This window comes from Epinephelus lanceolatus, chromosome 10 (assembly GCF_041903045.1).
Source record: "Epinephelus lanceolatus isolate andai-2023 chromosome 10, ASM4190304v1, whole genome shotgun sequence".
In the NCBI taxonomy this organism is placed as follows: Eukaryota; Metazoa; Chordata; class Actinopteri; order Perciformes; family Serranidae; genus Epinephelus; species Epinephelus lanceolatus.
Window position 1 is genome coordinate 35,840,685 of NC_135743.1, and position 20,541 is coordinate 35,861,225.

Below are 20,541 nucleotides of genomic sequence, written 5' to 3' on the forward strand. Positions count from 1 at the left end.
CTGGGACAGCCCAGAGATAGGTACTTCCTTTTTTAGTTGGCATATTGTAGAACCAAAAACATGGAGCCATTTCACAGTACATATTTGGGTGTGTTAAAGATTGCAATTATGTTGTTGTTGTTTTTTTTTTTTACACATCTGTGTAGTTGTTAGAAAACAAGCATTCACTATAACATTCTTTTTTATATTCCTGCAGCCAGTTGCTTTATATTTCCCCTACTTGACATTCAGATCAGTGTGAGGAAAAGTTTGTTTGGAGTTCCTTTTACTTAGCAACATTCTCTGGAAAAAAGAGCTGCTGAGTGACTTCACAACACTTACAACACTAGAGTCTGTTGCATAACACCAGTTCATGGTGGGTTTAACCAGTCACTCATGTGAATGTGATGAGTAAATAACTTATTATTATTCCAGTATGCAGAGATGCTGTAAATGTCTAGATGTCTTATCTGATTGACTGTGTTTATATCTATTAAATGTTGTTTATAACATTAATTTTATAGTTAAAAACAAAAAGGATAATCAATTTTGTTGAAGGTGCTTTATTATTTTATCTTTTTATTGTTGGAATATGTTGTTTGTTCCTCTCTAACTGGAGCCTTTTGGTCACTCAGGGTTCATCTATGCGGGGTCTTTCTAAATCAGTGCGTTGATGTAATCTGTTTGTAATGTTTGCAAATAAGAATTCCTGCTGCACAATGCAGCCACTGGAGTATTTGCGCGCACAGTGGGTGGTACACATGTCTCGCTGTCGCATACCCAGTGGCTGCGATGGCTATTATGATCCAAACAATGGAAATCAAACATTGTGCTTTACTGGAAGCCACTTTAGATGCTATGTGTGATTAAGCCTTATATATACATAGTCTCATTTAGCGTTGGAGAAAACAGGCACAAAACACGGAACAGCTTTTGTGTTGCAGTCCGAGGAAAAGACATTGCCCCTGCAGCCTTTACAATGGACTCCAAGCAAAAGTTTTATTAGTGAAACAAATGCTGCTATTGTTTATTTTTCCCTGAGAGGTGCTCAAAACTCATCTAACACTCTGAAGAATTTCACAGTTTTGGGAATTCATCATGCACTGTTATATGACGTGGGTCAGTCAGAATGGTAAAGATTTAGGCTTGCTTACAGCTAAAGACATCTGGATGGATGGAAACAAAAAGTTCACTGAATCCTAGATAATCCAACGCCATACAGAACATTTTCGTGTATTTTTATAGTTAATAAAAGGCTGTACTCTTTGTTCCTGTCACTCTGTAACAATCTTGAAACACTAAACTAAGGGAACAATGAGTAGCCAAAAGCCTGCACAGACACTGCTGAGAATGGACTTTGACTCCAGGACACAGACATGAGTGGATCATTAGACCTAAGAAGAACTCAAAGGCAAACCACATGCACATTTTACACAATATATATTTGACAATAATTAAAACAGTAAATCTGCAAATAAATTCTATTGATATGATTTGCAAATATGCATTAAAACATTTAAAAACCCATGACATCATGTAATTAGAGACAAGGACACTTGAACTGGGGACATTTTACCAAGGTTTGTGATTCTTCAGACCAGCATAATGTCAGTATTGATATGGAGTCAAAGCAGCCCCAGAGAAAACACTTCCCTTCTGTTTAGCTAACAGTAGCTGAGCTTTCCTTGGCACCCTCCTCCTCCAGTGTTGAGGAGGGAGACATGCAAATTTATCTCCTTGGAAAAAACACTGCCCCAGACCCTGCATTTTCAGAGGCAGGCTCAACTTCTCAAAGTCACAACAATAAAAGCAAAGGGAAGAGAAATTCCAGTTTGAGCTTGAACTTGGGGCAAAATCTATGCATTCATCTATAGTCATGGAACTGGTGCTTTACAACTGTTGATTTTGGCTGCAGACTAAAAGGAAGACTCTGCAAACTTTATTGGACAACATTTTGTCCTTATTACTGAGCCATGGGGAACACAATGGAGACATAACACAGGTAATTTTTGGAAAATTTGACATTGGACTGTTTAACATACAGTATGGTTATTATAGACAGCTTGAGTTCAAACAAGGTGGTTTTTCCATAACTGTTTCTGGAATATTTCTGCGTCGTTTATGGGGAAAAAATATAACAGCATACTCATATTGCCGCTGTTGTTGTTGTTGTTATCATTTATTAATTTTTATTTTATTTTTTTATTGCAAGCTGGGGTTTAATTACTGTCTAATTCATGTCTTTGGTCTTTGATGATGCTCCTCATGTTTTCTGTTACCATGTTGTAAAACTGAGGTCGATGTCTTTGGTTTTGACAGCTCTAAACTCCTCCTTTCTAAAATGCGTCAAACTCCCCACATTTAGTAGAATCAGACCGGAATTTTATTTTTTAAAATTTGTCATTATTAAGTTATGTTAAAATGAATCAACATTTCCTGAAAAAAACTTTATGAGATCGACACTATCAGATTGCGTTTTTATTCCAACATCGGTGCTTTGCATTACTTTAACGTAGGTTTTATTTTGATATTTCACCGGATATATCCGTGTTAATTTCAGTGTGAAGTAACTTGACGCTCCTGTCTGTCGGTCTGTCTTTACCGCACATTCGACCTCCACTGTTGTTTTCCGCTCGGTCGTTAAGAAATAATCCGTACTAGCCTAGCGTACATCGACAAAACCTCGGACCACAATAACTCGACTAATCCACCTCGTTTATGGCAGTTATCCTTTTCTCTTTTAGTAACCCCACAACTCTTTAAAAATTCCGCCTAAAAAGAAAAAGCGTTCTGTCCCCTCTGTTGGGTTTTCAGCAGACGTAAGTATCGTTAACCTAGCTAACCGCGTTGTTAGCTTGCTAATTAGCATGTTAAATTAACCGGGTGACGTAGCGTTAGTGCCAACAAGACATACATGCTAGCTAAAGAGGCTAAGGATAGCGTAATATTAGTAGCATTATTATTGAAAAATGAATATCTAACCTGGCTCCTGTTAGCCTTCAACGTTATAGCATCGTATGTTGCTAGGCTGCTAACGCTAATACCTTATGCTACCGTTACCAGTGAATGTAAAACGACGTGTTACAGTAGCAAGCTAGGTAGCTTCCTGTATGTCAGAAATATTAAATGTTTTGTATTCCTCTCGAGCAGTTTGGTGTTTGACTAATCACTCTGGGCATGAGTTTTAAAAAAATACTGTTTGATGTGATTGGCATAGCTATGTCCATTCAGTCATTCGTAACAGTCATCGTGAGTACGTTAGTTTAGTTCACTGACCGTGGTCCAAACTAGCTAAGGGTAACATTTCAAACATTGACAAACAGCCATTACAGAAAATACGTGTCACAATCAAAGTAAACCACAAACGTAGTCCAATGACCACCTCCCATACTCTCCTCCCATTGCATTTTAACATTAAACCAGCTCAACCATACACCACTGTTTCCCTCTACAACAGATTCGAATGTACAAACACGACATACATGTTATGTTTGACTGGGGGATATGTCAGTAGGGAAACAGGTGCTGTTCTTGTCAGAGTTGTTTGTTTATCAATGACTGATATCTGTGTGCCCTGTCCTCATCTGTCCTTTTGTAGGTGTACAATAACTATCCAGAGGATCTAGGGGCAGCTCTATACCGGGAGCCATTTGACTTCAACGCCGAGCCACCTTGGGATCCTAGCTGATAGTGGACGAGTTCATCACAGGACTCATCCATGTGAGTAAATTAGGTGAATACTGAAGAATGAATTCATCCTGTTTGACTGGGGGTATTTTCAAAGGAGAAACATGCAAAAAAAACATTTCCTTTGGATTTGTGTATTTGTGTCTGTGTGAATGGATATTATTAATATATTGATGTGTATTAATGCATTGTGACAAATAGGTTAACAAAAAACTCTTGTCAGAAGGAATAAATATAACTGTTAACAAACTGCAGATAAATCACAAACAGGCTACAGTTATTTTTAGAATTTGTATTTAATGTCTATTTTAAGAACCTCTATTAAAATAAGATGTGGTTGTGCTCTGGACTGCTTTTCTCTGCAGTTGTTTTTATCCTCTGATTCTGCTGCAATAAAGGAGGCTATTATTTGGTCACAGATAATAATCCTGATAATAGTTACTACATTTTCAATGTAGTTCTTTCTGCAGTGTCATGTGACTATATTGCACGAGCTGTCTGTCATGAGCGACAGAGTTCAGCATTTTCTAAGTTACATAAAGTCTTGGTTGATTTTTAAATAGATGATAGGGTTGAGTCATCTCCCAGTCTTTTTTAACCTGTGTCTCAGCAGAGTACTCAATAATTTAAGATTACATATTTTTGTAGAACTACAAAAAATATCTAAGCATCACAATGAAATCAAGGAGGAATTGCAAATTTACCCTTGCCCCTCTGTCTCTGTATCAGACTGTTCCTGCACAATATTTCACATCAGAATTCACAGGGGTTGGTGAAGTAATAAGCATACTGAACCTTTTTCAAGCAGTTGCCCCTGCCTTGTCACAGCTGTCAGCAATACAGCAGGCTTTCTAGGCACATTGTTGGTCTCTCTATTATACCTCCCAAAGCTACAGCCATGTCACATCTGGTCCAGTCCAGACTGCTGTACCTCTGCGATGTATTGTGCAACATTATTGAAAGTAAAGTTTTGGCAACAACGCCGCCAGTATTGTACCTTGTTTAATGCCATCAAAAAGAACCTTCACGGGTCACCAGCTCAGGGATTAATGGTGATTGTTGGGAGTAATTGATGGTAAAGTAAATGAACTCTGTGCCCCAGACTGTGTTTTCACAGCGGCTCTTTAGAAGAATAGGCCTCTTCCACAAAGCTATCCTATAACGTAGAGCCTGCTCTGTGCTCTGATTGGATGCTCCCTGAAAATGACTTGATTGGGGATCTAGTCAGAAAGGTTTATGTTCCAGCTACTGAATAAACTAGAAACTAGTTGGACATCATCTATGAATATGCATTATCCTAATATGATTGCTTTGTTTTGCTTCTTTGTGTCTTCTGTTAACTTTTCTCAATTTCTTGTACAGTTTGTTGCGTAAGTCTAGGACCCCAGGGGCTCGAGAGGGTGCGAGCAAGACCACTTCGGACTAGCCACGTGCTTTATGCCTGTCGGATTAGAAGAAAACGGTTGAGAGAATGAAAGGAATTACTGATGAACCACAATATTCAGTTGGTCTACTGGAGGGAGGCACAGCCCTCTGTGACGTGATTGACAATCACATTTATGAACAAACTCTGGTAAGAGGGCTCACTTCAACAACATGTACATACTTAGAAACCTGAATTTCTTACTGTCTTAGCTTTGGCTCAAACACCTGTTATTTTACTGTTTATTGCCTTGTTATATGTGCTAAGGTCACATACAGACAATCTTTTTCAGAAGCTTGATTCATCCGTATTTATGTTTCCTTCTTGCACAGTCTGAGAAGAATGCATTCTTTGTAGCAGACCTTGGAGTTATAATGAGGCAGCATGTTCGCTGGCGAACCCACATGGCCCAAATTCGACCCTACTATGCTGTGAGATGCAACAGCAGTCCAGCTGTTATTGAAGTTCTTGCCACCCTCGGCACTGGATTCATTTGTACCAACAAGGTACTCACTCACTCTCATGTCCTATCACAGTTGTCAGTTCAGATTTCTCCACAGAAAGTAATCACGGTTGCAGTGTTTAGGCTCAGTCTTGCATACTCGGCAGAAAATTACTTAGTTAAGTGTTTATAAAGGACTTTACAACTGTTATTTTTCAGGGTGACAAATTCAGTCCTGTATTGCACCATGTGTTTCACAGAATTTATATTGTACAACTCTTGGTCCACGATCTGTAGAATAGACATAGAGCAGTGATACTCAACTTATGGCCTGCCAACCATTTTCTTATTCAAAATGAAAGTGAACTGACTGACTGCTTGTTTATGAAAAAAAGTGCCTGGGGGAATCACCTGTACCCCCCAACACAGTGGGCTAATATATATTAATTATTAACATCTGTTTATTATCTGGCCTTCTTTTGCAAAAGAACCCCCCTTACAAAGTATGTGTGTCCCTGGCATAAAGGCACCACCAAGTGGTCAGTGTACCTCAGTGCCTTCCTTTTTATATATTGTTTATCATTTTTTTATGTCAATAGTAAACCATGCAGAGTGGACATGGAATGATGAAATGTGTTGTCTAGCCCACATAGAGTATATTAATGGAATACTGCTCTGTCTTTGTCTCTTTTATATTTCAGTCTGAGCTTGAGCTGGTTCAGAGCCATGGTATTCCCCCTGAAGATATCATCTACGGTGGTATTTGCAAACAGGTCTCCCAGATTAAATACGCTGCTAAGAATGGCATTGACCTCCTGGTGTGTGATAATGAGGCAGAGCTGCGCAAGATTTCTCGCTGCCACCCCAATGCCAAGTAAGTGCTTAATAAGTATTAGTTCTACTGCCAGTGATCACGTGACTTAAAAGCTGCTAATTCAGTGCTTTGTGTCATAATGGCAGCTTTTACGAATCATTAAATACTATCCATCTAACAGGATTTCACTTTAAATACAGTATGTTGTTTCCCATCTCCTGGCATATTTGGATTGCCAGTAAAAGGCTTTGTGAAATCAAGCTTGAAAACAGCTTGTCAACTCATTCTAGTTTTGTAGCACTTTTACTTAACTCATTGGGTTTCTTATTTTTCAAACCAGTAACAAAGATCTTTTATTTAATTTAGGCTGCTGCTACAGGTTTCAACAGAAGTATCTAACCAGGATGACGAGATGAGCATGACATTTGGGTGTTCCCTCAAGGACTGCAGGCATCTGCTGGAGAGGGCTAAGGAGTTGGGTGTGCAGGTGGTTGGAGTCAGGTGAGGCCTGCAAAAATACAATGTCTGATTATGAAGCATGTTTAAGAAACATTCAGATCCATTCAGGTCCACAGCAGTGCTCTTTACCTTAGCTTTTTCTTGAACAATTAATTTAGTCCAGTATAGTACAAGATAAAATTTTAACTCCCCGTGAAGTTGTCAAAGTTTGACCATTAACTGCCCCTTTGCCCTTTGCCCTCCCCACAGGTCAAACATTTCCAGCTCCTGTGAGGATGACCAGGTGTACGTTCATGCTGTATCTGATGCTCGTTGTGTCTTTGATATGGGAGTAAGTAATATTCTTAATGTTTAGCTCTGTGACGAGCATGTCCTTTGCCTTCTATCACACACTGTTATGTTTTGGACACTGAGTGCTTTGGTCATCACTTGTGTTTTGGTTACACATTTATAAATCTTTGTGTGGTCTAGGAGGAAATTGGCTTCAACATGAAAATCCTGGACATTGGAGGTGGCTTCAGTGGCTCTGAGAGCCAGCTGCAACTGGTCAGTTTCTTATCTTCTGCTTTTTGCATAATACCAGTTAGGGACACATGGGATAGTACAACCTTTGTAAGCAAAACTGGGTGAGAAATGCATCATGATATGGAATTTGCTGTATCTTTCGTCACTGTTTTGACTACTTTTTAAAATGAGATTAATTTTAAATTATCAGAAAAGAAAAAAATCATAGTATGAAATACAGTGTCTCATATCAGGCCTGAGTTAAACTACTTTTCAAAGGCTGACATGCAATTAGATTAAATAACATTTTAAATGTTATTTACAAAGGTCTTCCCATTTTGTTCCTACTTTACAGATCAATAGTGCAGTCATGTCTATGGTGGACCTTTACTTCCCTTCTTCAACTGGAGTTTCCATCATTGCTGAGCCCGGCAACTTCTTTGTGTCCTCTGCTTTCACTCTGGCAGTGAACGTCATCTCCAAAGAGGTGGTGGCACGTGATCGCCAGGACCAGGCACATGGTCAGTGGCATGGTATTCACTTAGGATTTTTATTAGTAAATATATTAAAGCTTATTTGAATAAGACTATGTGTCTGAAAATTTTGACTTTACACGGTGCATTTTGACTGCCTCACTGGTCTCATCCAGCATACTGTAGGACCATGAGGAGGACTGCCATTTGGAATTGGCAACAAAACATTGTAAAAATGTCACACAACTGTTTTAAAAATTGCATCATTTAAAGTCAACCAGTCAAAAGAACCACACAAATGTGTGATTCACAAGTTGTAATATGAAAGAAAATATGAGTAAGAATAAAATGAATTAATCACACAGATTCTTTCTCAACAGATGATCCATCTCCCAATGATGAGCCAGAGTTCCAGTACTACATGAACGAGGGAGTGTATGGATCGTTTGCCAGCAAACTTTCTGAGGCACTGATTCCTGCTCCATCTGTTCATAAGGTGAGTTTCACAGAATCTCTCATGCTTGTGATGTTACCACACCAAAACTTTTTTTGGTTCTTAGATTTTTTTCTCTGTTTAAACATTCGTTAGCCAAACATCTCATCCCAGTACATAATCATCTTTGATCTCTGACTGTCCTATGATAGGTTATGTAATCACTACGGAAGAACCACAGTGTTACTTTTAATTATAACAAATCAGAGGTTTCAGGGACATCATTTTGTAATTGTGATAATAATCCGTTTAACTTGAGGAATTTGTGGATGATGGAGTAACAGAAACAAAGGCTGGGAGTCATTACTTGTGGAAGTACATGAGTTATGAGATTCAGAATAGAATCAAAGCATTTTCATTTTATAGGATTTATTTATTGAATTGTGCATCTTACAATGAAGCCTCTCCATCCTCTTGTGTGCACATCACTTCTTGCGTTACATTTTTTTGACTAAGGCCTTGTACATGTACATGGGTGTTTTTGAAAAGAGAGTTTCAAAAATACTGTCCACACAAACTTTGTTGTAAAAAAAAAATTAGTCTCTGTCCAAATGAAATTGCAAAAATACAACTGAAATGCTGTCAAGCATGCCAAACCAACAGTAAGCCTAAACCTATAGCCATGCAAAGAAGAACAGGATTTTGGCCAATCAGAAGCCTGAATAAAAGCTATTACTGGAAGGTTACCTGTAGCAGTGACCTCAGTAGTGCATTCTTATGCTGCTATTCCTCAATATAGTGGAAGGGTAGCTGAACATTTGTGTGTAAACATGAAAACACTATATTGACCATGTTCACCATTCCACAAAATGTCTCCTCATTTGTGACACCTCACAAAGGAGATAGTGACGCACACTCTGCTGTAACAAAGCAAAAAACTAAGGTTTTCCCAAACTATTTAATTGTCTTGTATAATGTTAAGAGAGATGTGTGATCCTGAATTTTAATATGTAAAAATCTAAAACCACTTATTGGTAGATTTTAAGTAAAGACGTTTACATGTAGCTGTTTTAGTAAACAGGCCAGGCTAACTGGGGCTTATGGCAACCCTAACCCAGTCTAGTTGAAAGAGTTACAAACCCTCATCTCCAGTGGACAGAGATTGATGTTGTGTTGGATAACTAAATAAATGTAATAAATAGATCTGTGCCCTCTTTCTTTCCCTTTAGCAGAACACATCCCTGGATGCTCCAGTGTTCAGCAGCAGCCTGTGGGGTCCCTCTGGGGATGACCTGGACCAGGTAGTGGAGCACTGTCTGCTGCCTCAGCTCAACATCGGAGACTGGCTCGTGTTCACCCAAGCAGGGGCCTACAGCATGGGCCAGCCACTTTGCGCTGCCACTGACTCACCACCACCCCCTGTGTACTATGTCATCTCCTCCAGAGACTGGTAAGGGTCTCAGTAATGGAGTATTTTCAAATTTGGCGTGTGTCTCAAAGTTTTGTCCTGGACTCATGTTTGTGTCCCTCTCCCAGGTTTGAAATGCAGGACACTGGTGTCACCCATGAGACTATGCTGAAGAACTTCTCTTTGGTCCCTTATTTCCTCAATTCCTGCCAAACTGAGGCTGCTCTCTCTGTCCCAGCTTAGCAATCATCAGACTAGGAGGACTTTTAAATGTGACTGGTTTCTGCTGCTAGCTTCCTCTGGTCTACATTCCACTGCAATTGACTGAAGAGACCGTGCAGATATAGCTTGGACCAGACTATATTTCCTTTTACAAAGCCCAATATACAGTATAGTAAGTGATTAGACCTGGAATACCCAGTAGATGTTAATTAGTATGCAACAAAATGGATGACTCCTACAAGACAGATGCATTCTTCCCATTGCTTTAGGCATCCCATGGCACTACAGTTGACACTCTTATAGTAGACATGTAATAATTGAGAATTATTATATCTGACAAATGTATTATATATGTCTTCATTGCTGTTGCCAGTCTTGTAAAGTAAGATGTGTATCCCTGAGTGAAATGGTGTATTTAAACAAAAACACAGTTCTGACATCTTGTAGGATGCTTTGCTACAGGATGTGTATTTATGATTTTTAATGGTTGTATAGTTTATTCTGTGTGATAAGAGCTTGGTATCATTATTACATTTATAATGTGTTGTCCTCAGTGTTTTGAAATGGAGGCTTGAATATGAAGGTGCATTTACTCATCCGCCTGATGATGAAGTAAATAAAGCCAGTGTGATCAATGTGCAGTGTCACCATGAAATCCACCCCTTGGAAAAATTCTTAGTGAGGTCCACTCTGGCGTGGCTGAAAAGCTAATGGCTCAGTTTTCTCCAGTAAACTGGTGTTTCAGAGTTTCTCTAAAGTGCTGAGCAGCTTGCTCCCTGACTAGTGAAGGGCCGGCAAGTAACTGCTATGTCACGGCATAGCAAAGCAGGTTTATTAGACAGCATGTGCTGCAGACAGAATAAAGGAAGTGTTGATGGACAACGGATCAGCTGACATGGAGTGGGCTCTTATTTTTTAAAAGTATTTATAATGCTAGAATCCCTTTTTGCTATTCCCATTGAATCTGATTTTTTCAAAATTGAGGGCTTTGTTGTAAGAATATTATTTCCTGACGGGGGAAGTATGCTTACAAAAGGTGTACCATATTTGTGAAGTTGTCTCCTTATCTGTGTTCAAGGCATGATGAATTATCAGGTGTTTGCCTGTTAATAACTTCAGTATCTGTGCTTGTCAACATGAACTGTAATAAACACCTCATTGACTGGACTGTGATTCCCTGTGTCTGTTTTATTAGCAGTAAGGGCAGATACCACAGTAATAGGATACAACTTGTAAGTAATACATATCACCATGAAACCTCCCCAATTGATTATTAACATTAAGGCAATTGTTTTCTGAAAATATATGTTTCAATATGCAGATAAAGGCATGATCTTATTAAGTATGTGGTTATTAACATAGGTTCCCAGAGCAGAAATCTGAACATGAGATAACACCAGGTTCAATTTGTTTTGTTGTTGACAGAGTCAATGTTTTTTTTACAGAGGGTATTTAGGACATCTCATTTTATCACTATGTAAATTAGAAAATACTGTCAAGAAATTCACCATGTTTTTTAAGAATAAAATGTTATATAGATCAGGCTGTAAGTGATATATTGACAAACCCCTTTCAAAACCTTTAGAATGTAGAAAGGAAAATAATACTGGTACTGAAATTAAGATTTCTGGCTCAGAGTATGAGAAAAAAAAAATTTTTATTCAGTTGCCTTTTAACATATGTACTGTTATGTTATGTACATTGTTAGACACCAAAAAAAGAAGAAAAAAAAAGAATAGGGTAAATATGTTAACTAATAGATATCACAATGAAACATCCATGGTTAACTGCATATATCTATTTTATTCATTTGGATTTCCATAACAGAAATCTGAACACTTGAATGTGTATTTTGGACATTTGCTTTCCACTTGTCTGAAAGCAGGCATGGTATGGAGGCAACAGGCCTAAAGGCCAGAATCTCAAAATTGACCAGTGCATGAAAGAACTCTTTTCGCCTGTAGTGTCTTACCTTAACAGACCATTAATAATCTTACTGAAGCGCCACTGCCACTTCACACACATACCTTAATAACTGGTAATCACTTTCAGAAATGGTTTTGTAACATGATGATTTAATCTAATTCTTATCTTGGATAATGTGATCAAAGGAGCTAAATCTCTCAAGTAAACACCATGTAGGAGCTATTGAATTGTTATTCTGTTTGTCAATATACATTAAGTAGGCAGGACACACACTTACATTAAAAATAGAACTGGACACATCTGAATGACAAAAAAAAATTATCTCAAGTTTAATAAAGATTCTATTTCCAATGCAAGACATACATATTGTGCAAAATAGTTTTTTAACAAATATTTCTTGTATGGCACAAAAGAAATATATTCAACATTCTTTGGTCAAATATCACTGAAAAGTAAACATGTTTAGCATTCACTTTTAAAAGTGTTATGAAAGTGAGTTGTTAAATAGTATGTATGCTGATATTTTCAGTGTAAAAGCTCAGTTTGAGGGTCGAATATAAACAGTCTCAACACCTCGTTCTGATTCAACTACAATCAAATACTTAATGTGCAACTTAAACTTGTCTCCAGCTCAGCAGTCTTGTTCAACCACTGACTAAGCTGAATGGAGACTTGTAAAAATGAGGCAGACGCTCTGTGCACTGTTTGACGGACTCCTCTGTGCACCTGACATTCAATATCACAGTTTTTACTTAGAGAGAGTTTGCTGAAGACAGAGTGAGTGTTGTGGAAGTGGCCTTTAAAGTCCAGCAGGGTGTCTTCCTCTCTGCTAGGTGTCGTCGGGCGTGCTTTGCAAGGTGGTCACTGCGCATGAAGCGGCTGTGGCACACGGGACAGGCAAACCTTTTCTCTCCCGTGTGAGTACGTCGGTGGCGAGACAGCTCATCGGAGCGAGCGAAGCGCCTCTCGCAGCCTTCCCACTTGCATCTAAAGGGCCTCTCACCTGGTGAAACAGACAGTAAAGTGGAAACTGAGGCTTTTTGTGTTCATCACACTTGTGCCATCTTTTTGCATATACTGCTGACCTTTGGCTGCTTTGTAAAATGTGTTTGAGTATCTAGAAAAGTCATCTGTAATTAAAATACACTTCCTTTTTTAGGTGTCAAATCCAATATAAAAATGTGTCATGTCTTACCTGTGTGTGTCCTCATGTGGGCCTTGAGGTGGGAGCTCTTGAAGTAGGTCTTGCTGCAGTCATCATGGGGGCAAACATGACTGCGTACACGGGACACTTCTGGCTGCAGCGGGTTTTGTCTTTGCTCCAAGACGGCACGACCAGGCGCAGGGGCGATGGCCGGTAGCTTGGTGCCACCAGAGGTCAGCAGTGGTGGCTGGATGTAGAGTGTAGGGACAGTCGGCTGAGGGACAAGAAACAAGATGGGGCCTTTTGCCACCTGACCCCCTAGGAGAAAGACCTGGGCAGGAGAAGCTGCTTGTGTTTGTGGTTGTGGTTGTACCTGTTGTTTGTGCTGCTGTTGTAGTGAAGTGGGGGTTGCTGATGGGACATGTATTAGGTGATGCTTCTGACTGTCAGAGGCTGTAACAGTGGAGGGAGGAGAAAGGACAGGAAGAATCTGGCAGGAGACAGGCACAGGAGAGACCCTACAGCCACCAGCTGGGACAGAGGAGACAGCCTGAGATGTGTTTGATTTATCATCCCTGCCTGAAAGGCTCATCTGTGTGTGGCTGGCTTCAACCACATCTGGTAAAGTCACAGTGAAAGGTTTATGTGGCGTGGCTGCATTAGAGTCAGACTGTATTACAGTAGTCCCCACACACTCTCTACTGTTCAGCCCATATTCAGAGCTCACATCTGTTTTAATGTCTTTTGTATGATCTTGAGTGAGTCTGTCTTCCCCAGAGACAGGATGGACGTCACAGGAGCTGCGCTGGCCATCTGAAGTGTGACGGATTACACTGGTGCACTGGAACCGTTGCTGTGAAGCAGCACGAGCCTCTTCCATTGGATGCCAGCTTGGAATTCCAGCTGCTGCAGGTTGATGTAAGATTGTCGCCAAGGGTGATTGGGTGGCCTCAAAGTTGGGTGGACTGTATGGCGGTGTCATGCACTGAAAGAAAAGAAGTTAATATAATTTTATAGACAACCTCAATCTTGCAAAATAGGTATCGTCTTTTAAATAGCTGCTAAAAGCCCCACTCTTATAATATGGCCTTTTTTAAATTTACTATTAAAGGGACAAATCAAAAGTACATATTTTTCCTCGTACCTGTAGTGCTATTAATCAGTCTAGATTGTTTTGATGTGAGTTGCAGAGTGTTGGAGATATCAGCTGTAGAGATGTCTGCCTTCTCTCCAATATAATGGAACTACAAGGCACTCAGCTTGTGGTGTTCGAGCACGAAAAAAAATAAATTTGAAAAATTTGAAAAGCAATGTCTCTTTCCAGAAATCATGACCCAGTTACTCAAGATAATCCACAGACCTTATTGTGAGCAGTTTCATGTAAGGACTATTTTCTTTCTACCAGATTGCACCTGCAAACTGTATCACTGCGCAGAAGGAAGAGTGCATCTGCTGTTACCTCACCTAGCACCACAGAGTTAGCTAACGTAACAGTTCAGCCAAGGAGGATGCATATTTGTAATTCCTTGGATAGCGAAGGCATGACCTGTCCTACTCTTCCTACAACTGGCTAGTGCTCATTGCCTTCATTGGACTGGTTAGGTTGCATGAGGAGACAGAGCACGGGCAGAGTAGGGTGGGTCATTCCTTCACTATCCGAGGAAACGCAAACTCCCAGGGAGCACACAGTAGCCTAATATTTACATCTCATGCTGTTATGAGCCTGAGTGTCTTGACCATGAGTAGATGCACGCTTCCTTCTGTGCAGTGATACAGTTGGCGAGTTCAGTAGAAAGAAAATAGTTCCTACATGAAACTGCTCACAATGTCTATGGATTATCTTGAGTAACCAGGTCATGATTTCTGGAAAGAGACATTGGTTTTGAGTTTTTCAAGTGTTTTTTGTGTGCTTTAAGCACCACAAGCCAAGTGCCATCTAGTTCCATTAAACTCAAGAGAAGGCAGACATTTCAACGGCCGATACCTCCAACACTCGACAACTCACACCTAAACAATCTAGTTTAATGAATAGCACTACAGGTAAGAAGAAAAATGTGTATTTTTGATTTCCATTTAAGTTGTGTGTGTATGTTTTTATATAAAGGTAAACATTAGCTGATTTTGTTCATACCATTAGAATTAAATTGTTTATTGTTTACTTATGTATTTGTTCACACTGGCTTATTCTAAAACCCTTAATGTGACAAATTTCAGCCTGTGTGGATCACTTACCAAAGGAGAGTCCTGTAGCACAGTAGAGCCAAAGGGGACAGAGTCATCCTCTGAGCAGTCTGAGGATGGAGTCAAGGGTCTGAAGAGCCTGGGCCTGAAACTCCTGGTCTTCCAGTGCTTTGTCATGGACATCAGAGCCTCCACAGCCTCCATGTCACCTTCAGCCAAAGGAGCAGGCTGAAATTTACCCTGCATATCTGAGGGCTCCTCAACTTCCATGTTGCAAACTCTAGTAAAAGAGCAAAAAATTAGTAATTTTGATTATTCATTTTGAATATGACAAGCTGTAGTCTTTAAGTAATCTTTAATAGATCAGCTGCCGGATTTAAAGATTTACATACAATTAACCATAGACTGTGTACATTTTGTGAGCAGACAGTCCACTCTGTGTCCCCTGAGTGTTCAATCAATGTTTAAAAGCTTATTGATTTTGCCATTCATTAACATATGCAGAATATGTAAAGGATCATGTGAAGAGAGCATGATCAGCTGCTGCTCTTCAGCACCAGGGCCCTTTCACCTACTTCCCTGGGGGACAAAAGCACCAACTGTGCTGCTGCTTACACAAACAGTCACACAACACTGAACTTCCCCTCCCTGACCACTACACACGGATCTTACGCATCATCATACTCATGCACATAACCATCACTGGAGGAATGAACTATGACCTACATATAACCGTGCTGCTTATAATAAGGCTTGACAACCACCAATTGACATGAGACAAACACATTCAGTTACACTTTATTAAAAATTACATATTATAGAATATGTTATGTTTAATATCTTAGAATTTGAATAAAGCACTCCTCGTTATATAGGCCATAAATTGGAATACATGACAGTGTGAAAAATGTGTTGTACTTACATTTTATGTGGGTCTGAGTGAAGTGTTCAAGAACCTGGTTTAACTGGTGAGTACTCGTCGTTCCGTGTGAACACCTCAAAACCAAAATTGAATGTTTTCTAATCAGCCCCGTCCCCATTCATCGTTTCAAACACGGTGGGGAAGAGATGGGCTTGGCTTAGCGTCTCGTCCAATAGGACGCAAAGGTGTGTTAGGCGCCGACCAATGGAAGAGAGCCTCGGTGCGTGATCGGGGCCTGACTGCGCCATGGAGGCAGCGTGGTACACAACAGCATGGGGGTGTGAAAACATTCCAAACTACACCTCCCTTTACCCACCCCCTAATACACACACACACACCATTGCCTTGGATGAGTCATGTCACCCTCTTCATTAGGCAGAGCAGACACACACACCTTCAGTGACTAATCAGATTCTGGAGAAATGAAATTGAAAAACAGATTTCATCTCATTTCATAAGATGTTGTTTCTTAATATGGGTTTATCCAGATTGAATTTTGGCACCATAATTAAGTTTACAAACTTAACATTTTTTTCACAAATATAGACATTACATCACTATCAAATTACCAAATCTGGACTGCAGGCACAGCAAAGCAAACTTTCTCATCAAGTTAGGCATGTTAATGACTAAATGGAAATATCACTGCTGGAATTTGTCTACAGAAATATTACAAAGTTGTTTTAAAGTTTTAGCTATAGGCTTTAATGATATTCGATATGTGCTGCAGGTGGGAAAGCTGCTTTTTTTTAAATAATGGATCTCATCCGCTTTCACACCAGGTCATATCTAAATGAGGCCACACCCCACAGAAACTGATGAAACTCCCGGAAATATATTTCAGTGATTATGGGTTAGTAGCAAACCTCATTTATTTGGCAATTTCACAGAATTCACAAAAACAAGCAATTAAAAGCAAACTAATGCGAAACAATAAAATAAGTCAAAGCACTGCTGTAAGACAAAAAAGGAAAATAAATGTTTCAGAACATGTAGGCTAATAGCAAAAGTGATTACATTGATCTTTTAAGTGATTTAAAATAGGAAGGACTTATTTTATTCTTTTAGAATTTACCCTGAAAATCAATTTCTCGTTTGGTAAAATGGAAAAGCCATCAACTAGCTCCAAGTGGAAAAAATCTTGAATTTGAAGTTGAACCGCCATCAAGTCTTGACCCTAAACTTTTTTCCTGTTTTAAGTTGATTGCTCTTTCCATTATTAGGCCTCTTGTCCTTTGTGGGTGAAAGAGGTCAGCCAACAGGAGATGGCCTCAGGCAGCCCTGCTGTGGATTAGGTAAGTGTCAGCTGTCTAGACCTTCCCACACAGCACAGGGACCCAGAACAAAAGGCCGGCTGTAGACTCACAATGGAGAAATACACACACAGACGCACAGCACTTTGACTGAGTCTGGCACTGTGGGATGTTCCTCAAAAGCATATCCAGGAATGTGCTGCTCGAAGAGGAGAGAGCCCAAGTGAAATAAGTGTTTATTTTAAATCCATATCTCTCTGAATATTTAACTTAACATTGTGATGTCCTGATTACAGCTTACAGCAACCTAAGTTTAAACTGAAACTGTAGTTTGCTCTGGTGTTCTGCTTTCTTGAGGAAGTATCACAACATGCAGGGGATTTATCCTCCATTTAGTTATAGTGGTAAAGAGAATTGTGCAGAAAGATTATCCCTATGAATGAGACATGTGGCTTTTTCACTCCAACATCATAGTAATCAACACACCAAACAATGTAAAATAAATATTGTTGCACTTTTATTTTTTCTCTATGGAAGATAACCCAATTTAGAGTGTTTTAATAGGACAGCTAAAAGACAACGGTTAAAACTAGAACAATATTACCATCATAAATGGTCATTTACATTGTATTTTTTTTCCAGATGCTTAAAAAATTTCAAATTTTTATATATACTTCAAACACATACTTCCATATTCTAATGTTCATTTATTGTATGTACAGTATAATATACCTATAAACAGAAAACATACCATGTGTATTACTTCAATGTCCTTTACGTCTTTTGCTTTTTGTGCATCTTCATAAAGCTGCAGTAAACATATATTTCATATCCTTCCACATAACATGTTTTAATGTTAAACTTACTGATATTTACATGGTATATGTATACTTACATTTTTTAGCCTTTAAAGAGGCATACAAAGTACTAGCCTGTGAGAACAGTCCTCTTAGACTTTACCTGGGACTTTCTAAAGTCCTAGATAAAACTCTAAAGATGTCATCACCAAAGATCCAGCATTTTTAATCTTAGGTCACCCTAGAGATGCACTAGCCACTTTATTTTTATTCTTTTTTCTTATTCCAAAACTAAAATCTGCACGCATTCATTTTTTTGGCCACTTGGGGGCAGCAAAACAAGGTAAAAATACAATACTGTCTTCTCATCATCTTATAAAGGTGTAAACAATTGCTGATTGACATGTCTGTCAGACACAGAGCAACATTAATATATTTAATTGGAGTCATGTTTCTGGCAATCTGACAAACAATGATTCAAAATAAACTAAAAGACTCTGCTACCCAGAAACTTCAGGGCGGGTTGACTGGTTCCTGTGGGGACATAACTACCCAGTGGTAACCTCTGAGGCTGAAAAATGAAGCCAATCTGCAAGTGCCAAAAACTGCAGTTCATTGAATGACCACTTGAGGCTGACTCCAAAACAGTTACCCCCATAGACCCCCGTATTAAAATGGCCAACTTTACAGCAGAAATAAACATGTTTACAACCTGGTACAAAAAATGATTTTGGTCTCGATGGTTAATTTCAACATCCATCACAACTGTGCAGGGGGTGTATTTTTATTAAACCCACCCATTTACATTTTATTAGGGCCTAAAGTTATGCATTTTTAAGGACGGGATGGCTTGAGTGACAAGCTGCCTGCCAATAGTATCCTCAACTTCTCACTCTTGGGCCACCCTTTGCTCCTCCACAGCTCCAGCCTCTCGTCCAAATATGGTCATTTCTAGTTCTAAAAGTCCAAGATGGCAATGGCTGAAATGCTAAACTCGAGGTTTCAAAACGACAGTCCACAAACCAATGAGTGATGTCACAGGAGATGTGTCCATTATTTGTACAGCCTATGGTCACCACTAGTGTTGTCTTTCTTATTACACATATTCTTTAATCTGTTTACATTATAAAAATTTTCATTGGTACAGCTTTACACTTAAAAATGTAATACTTCATATTACATAGCTCCTAACGCTGCTGAGTGAGCAGCCATGGCACAAAAGAGCACATTTGTCTGTTACTGATCTCCAGCCAATCAGGTTGCCCTAGTTTTATAAGCATGATGCAATGGAGTCCCAGATTCTTGGCTGGTAGCTATGCTCTTTTGAGCAGAACTTTACAACATCCTCATGGTACTGTGCAATGGACAAATTGATTTTTTTAGAGTCTAATGACAGCATAGCCCCAGACATTATGGCTTCCTGTACAATATCAGCCAGTTTTCAAGTGGAGTTTAATGCCAAGCGAGACAAGGGCTCACTGTTCTCTTTTGCTGTCACAGAAATGGACTTTTGTCCCTCTCCAAAAAGTAAAGGCCTCTTAGCAGACAGCAGCCAGGGACAACTCATTACTTTGCTTATTCCTCATGTGCATGCAGGCCAGCATAATGCCCTTTAAGCTGTGCAGTGTCTGTGACTGGGAGCTTGGAGCAGAGGGTCTGTGCCTGAGGCCTGGACTGACCTTATGTTAACAGGCAGAGTTACCCCCTCATGGTCAGTCCTGCCCTGGACCTGTAAAGATATGTGACATCAAGCACTAAGGGGAGTTATTTTAAAGTCTTAACTCTCCGGCCAGTGATCGTGTTACCTCACAGGGAATAACTTATACTTCTGACCTGACTGACAAGAGCTGGTGTTGGTCCACTGATCTATGAATGAATGTAGAAGTTGGTTCAATAAGTTATCAGTGGTGAAGGTTTAACTGTGGGTCTCTCTTGGCCTGTCTCAGGTGATGTAACACACTATATTAAATTTCATAACAGCTCAAACACTTCATTTCACCAATCGGCAATTCTTTTCATGTTCTAAGGCTGTAAACCTCCTAACCTTGCTCTGATGATAGTTCAGCTGGCTATGACTCTTTGCACCCAAATTTAACAACACCAGCGGTCATTTGATAACCCAGTGCCCAACCACCTAAAAATAGCTGCAGAGGTTTCTAGGGTTTTGTTTGAGATCACTCTTGAAAAGGTACATTTTTTTCTTTGCAGAGCAGTGAAACTGGTTTCATTAACCTCTGTGTTGAACTCAGTAAACAAAGAGACTAATGACTTAACCTCTGTCTCTGCTGGTTACATGACATACATCATGTGTAGCCAAAAATATGGCCAAATGATCAAATGAAAATATACAGTTCAACTTCAAATAATAATATCTGCAGTACTCTCTGTTATATTTTGTTAAACTGTCATTCATGACTTTACATAAACAACAATAACAATGCATAAATCACGTATATAACAAGCACGTAAAATAC

At 39.4% G+C, this 20,541-nt stretch overlaps 2 protein-coding genes across 4 annotated transcripts; one reads left to right on the forward strand and one right to left on the reverse strand.

Annotated features, from left to right (window-relative positions):
* Window positions 1-1,749: 1,749 nt before the first annotated feature.
* On the forward strand, window positions 1,750-11,011 carry LOC117266141 (antizyme inhibitor 1-like). Of its 3 annotated transcripts, none has more exons than XM_033641096.2 (12): window positions 1,750-1,981; window positions 3,578-3,699; window positions 5,029-5,239; window positions 5,422-5,595; window positions 6,233-6,405; window positions 6,712-6,846; window positions 7,054-7,135; window positions 7,276-7,350; window positions 7,664-7,829; window positions 8,162-8,277; window positions 9,444-9,664; window positions 9,751-11,011. In XM_033641096.2, the coding sequence occupies exons 3-12, from the start codon at window positions 5,138-5,140 to the stop codon at window positions 9,863-9,865; spliced, it is 1,359 nt and encodes a 452-aa protein (XP_033496987.1). In that variant the 5' UTR covers window positions 1,750-1,981; window positions 3,578-3,699; window positions 5,029-5,137; the 3' UTR covers window positions 9,866-11,011. The 3 variants fall into 3 exon arrangements, with proteins under 3 accessions (XP_033496987.1, XP_033496986.1, XP_033496988.1); XM_033641095.2 differs by lacking the exon at window positions 1,750-1,981 and adding an exon at window positions 2,543-2,798; XM_033641097.2 differs by lacking the exon at window positions 1,750-1,981 and adding an exon at window positions 2,543-2,798 and having other exon boundaries at window positions 9,447-9,664.
* A 1,060-nt stretch (window positions 11,012-12,071) lies between these two features.
* Window positions 12,072-16,147, reverse strand: LOC117265414 (Krueppel-like factor 10). The gene is made up of 4 exons (XM_033639890.2): window positions 16,018-16,147; window positions 15,147-15,375; window positions 12,966-13,899; window positions 12,072-12,773 (listed from the first exon to the last, which is right to left on the reverse strand). The coding sequence occupies exons 2-4, from the start codon at window positions 15,363-15,365 to the stop codon at window positions 12,523-12,525; spliced, it is 1,404 nt and encodes a 467-aa protein (XP_033495781.1). The 5' UTR covers window positions 15,366-15,375; window positions 16,018-16,147; the 3' UTR covers window positions 12,072-12,522.
* Between the last annotated feature and the right edge of the window lie 4,394 nt (window positions 16,148-20,541).

Coding starts and splice junctions, on each gene's coding strand:
- LOC117266141 (XM_033641096.2), top strand. CDS start 5,138: ATGAAAGGAATTACTGATGAACCACAATATTCAGTTGGTCTACTGGAG. Junction 8,278..9,443: donor CTGCTCCATCTGTTCATAAG/GTGAGTTTCACA, acceptor CTTTCCCTTTAG/CAGAACACATCCCTGGATGC. Junction 9,665..9,750: donor GTCATCTCCTCCAGAGACTG/GTAAGGGTCTCA, acceptor TCCCTCTCCCAG/GTTTGAAATGCAGGACACTG.
- LOC117265414 (XM_033639890.2), bottom strand. CDS start 15,365: ATGGAAGTTGAGGAGCCCTCAGATATGCAGGGTAAATTTCAGCCTGCT. Junction 13,900..15,146: donor TGCTACAGGACTCTCCTTTG/GTAAGTGATCCA, acceptor CTTTTCTTTCAG/TGCATGACACCGCCATACAG. Junction 12,774..12,965: donor CCACATGAGGACACACACAG/GTAAGACATGAC, acceptor CTGTTTCACCAG/GTGAGAGGCCCTTTAGATGC.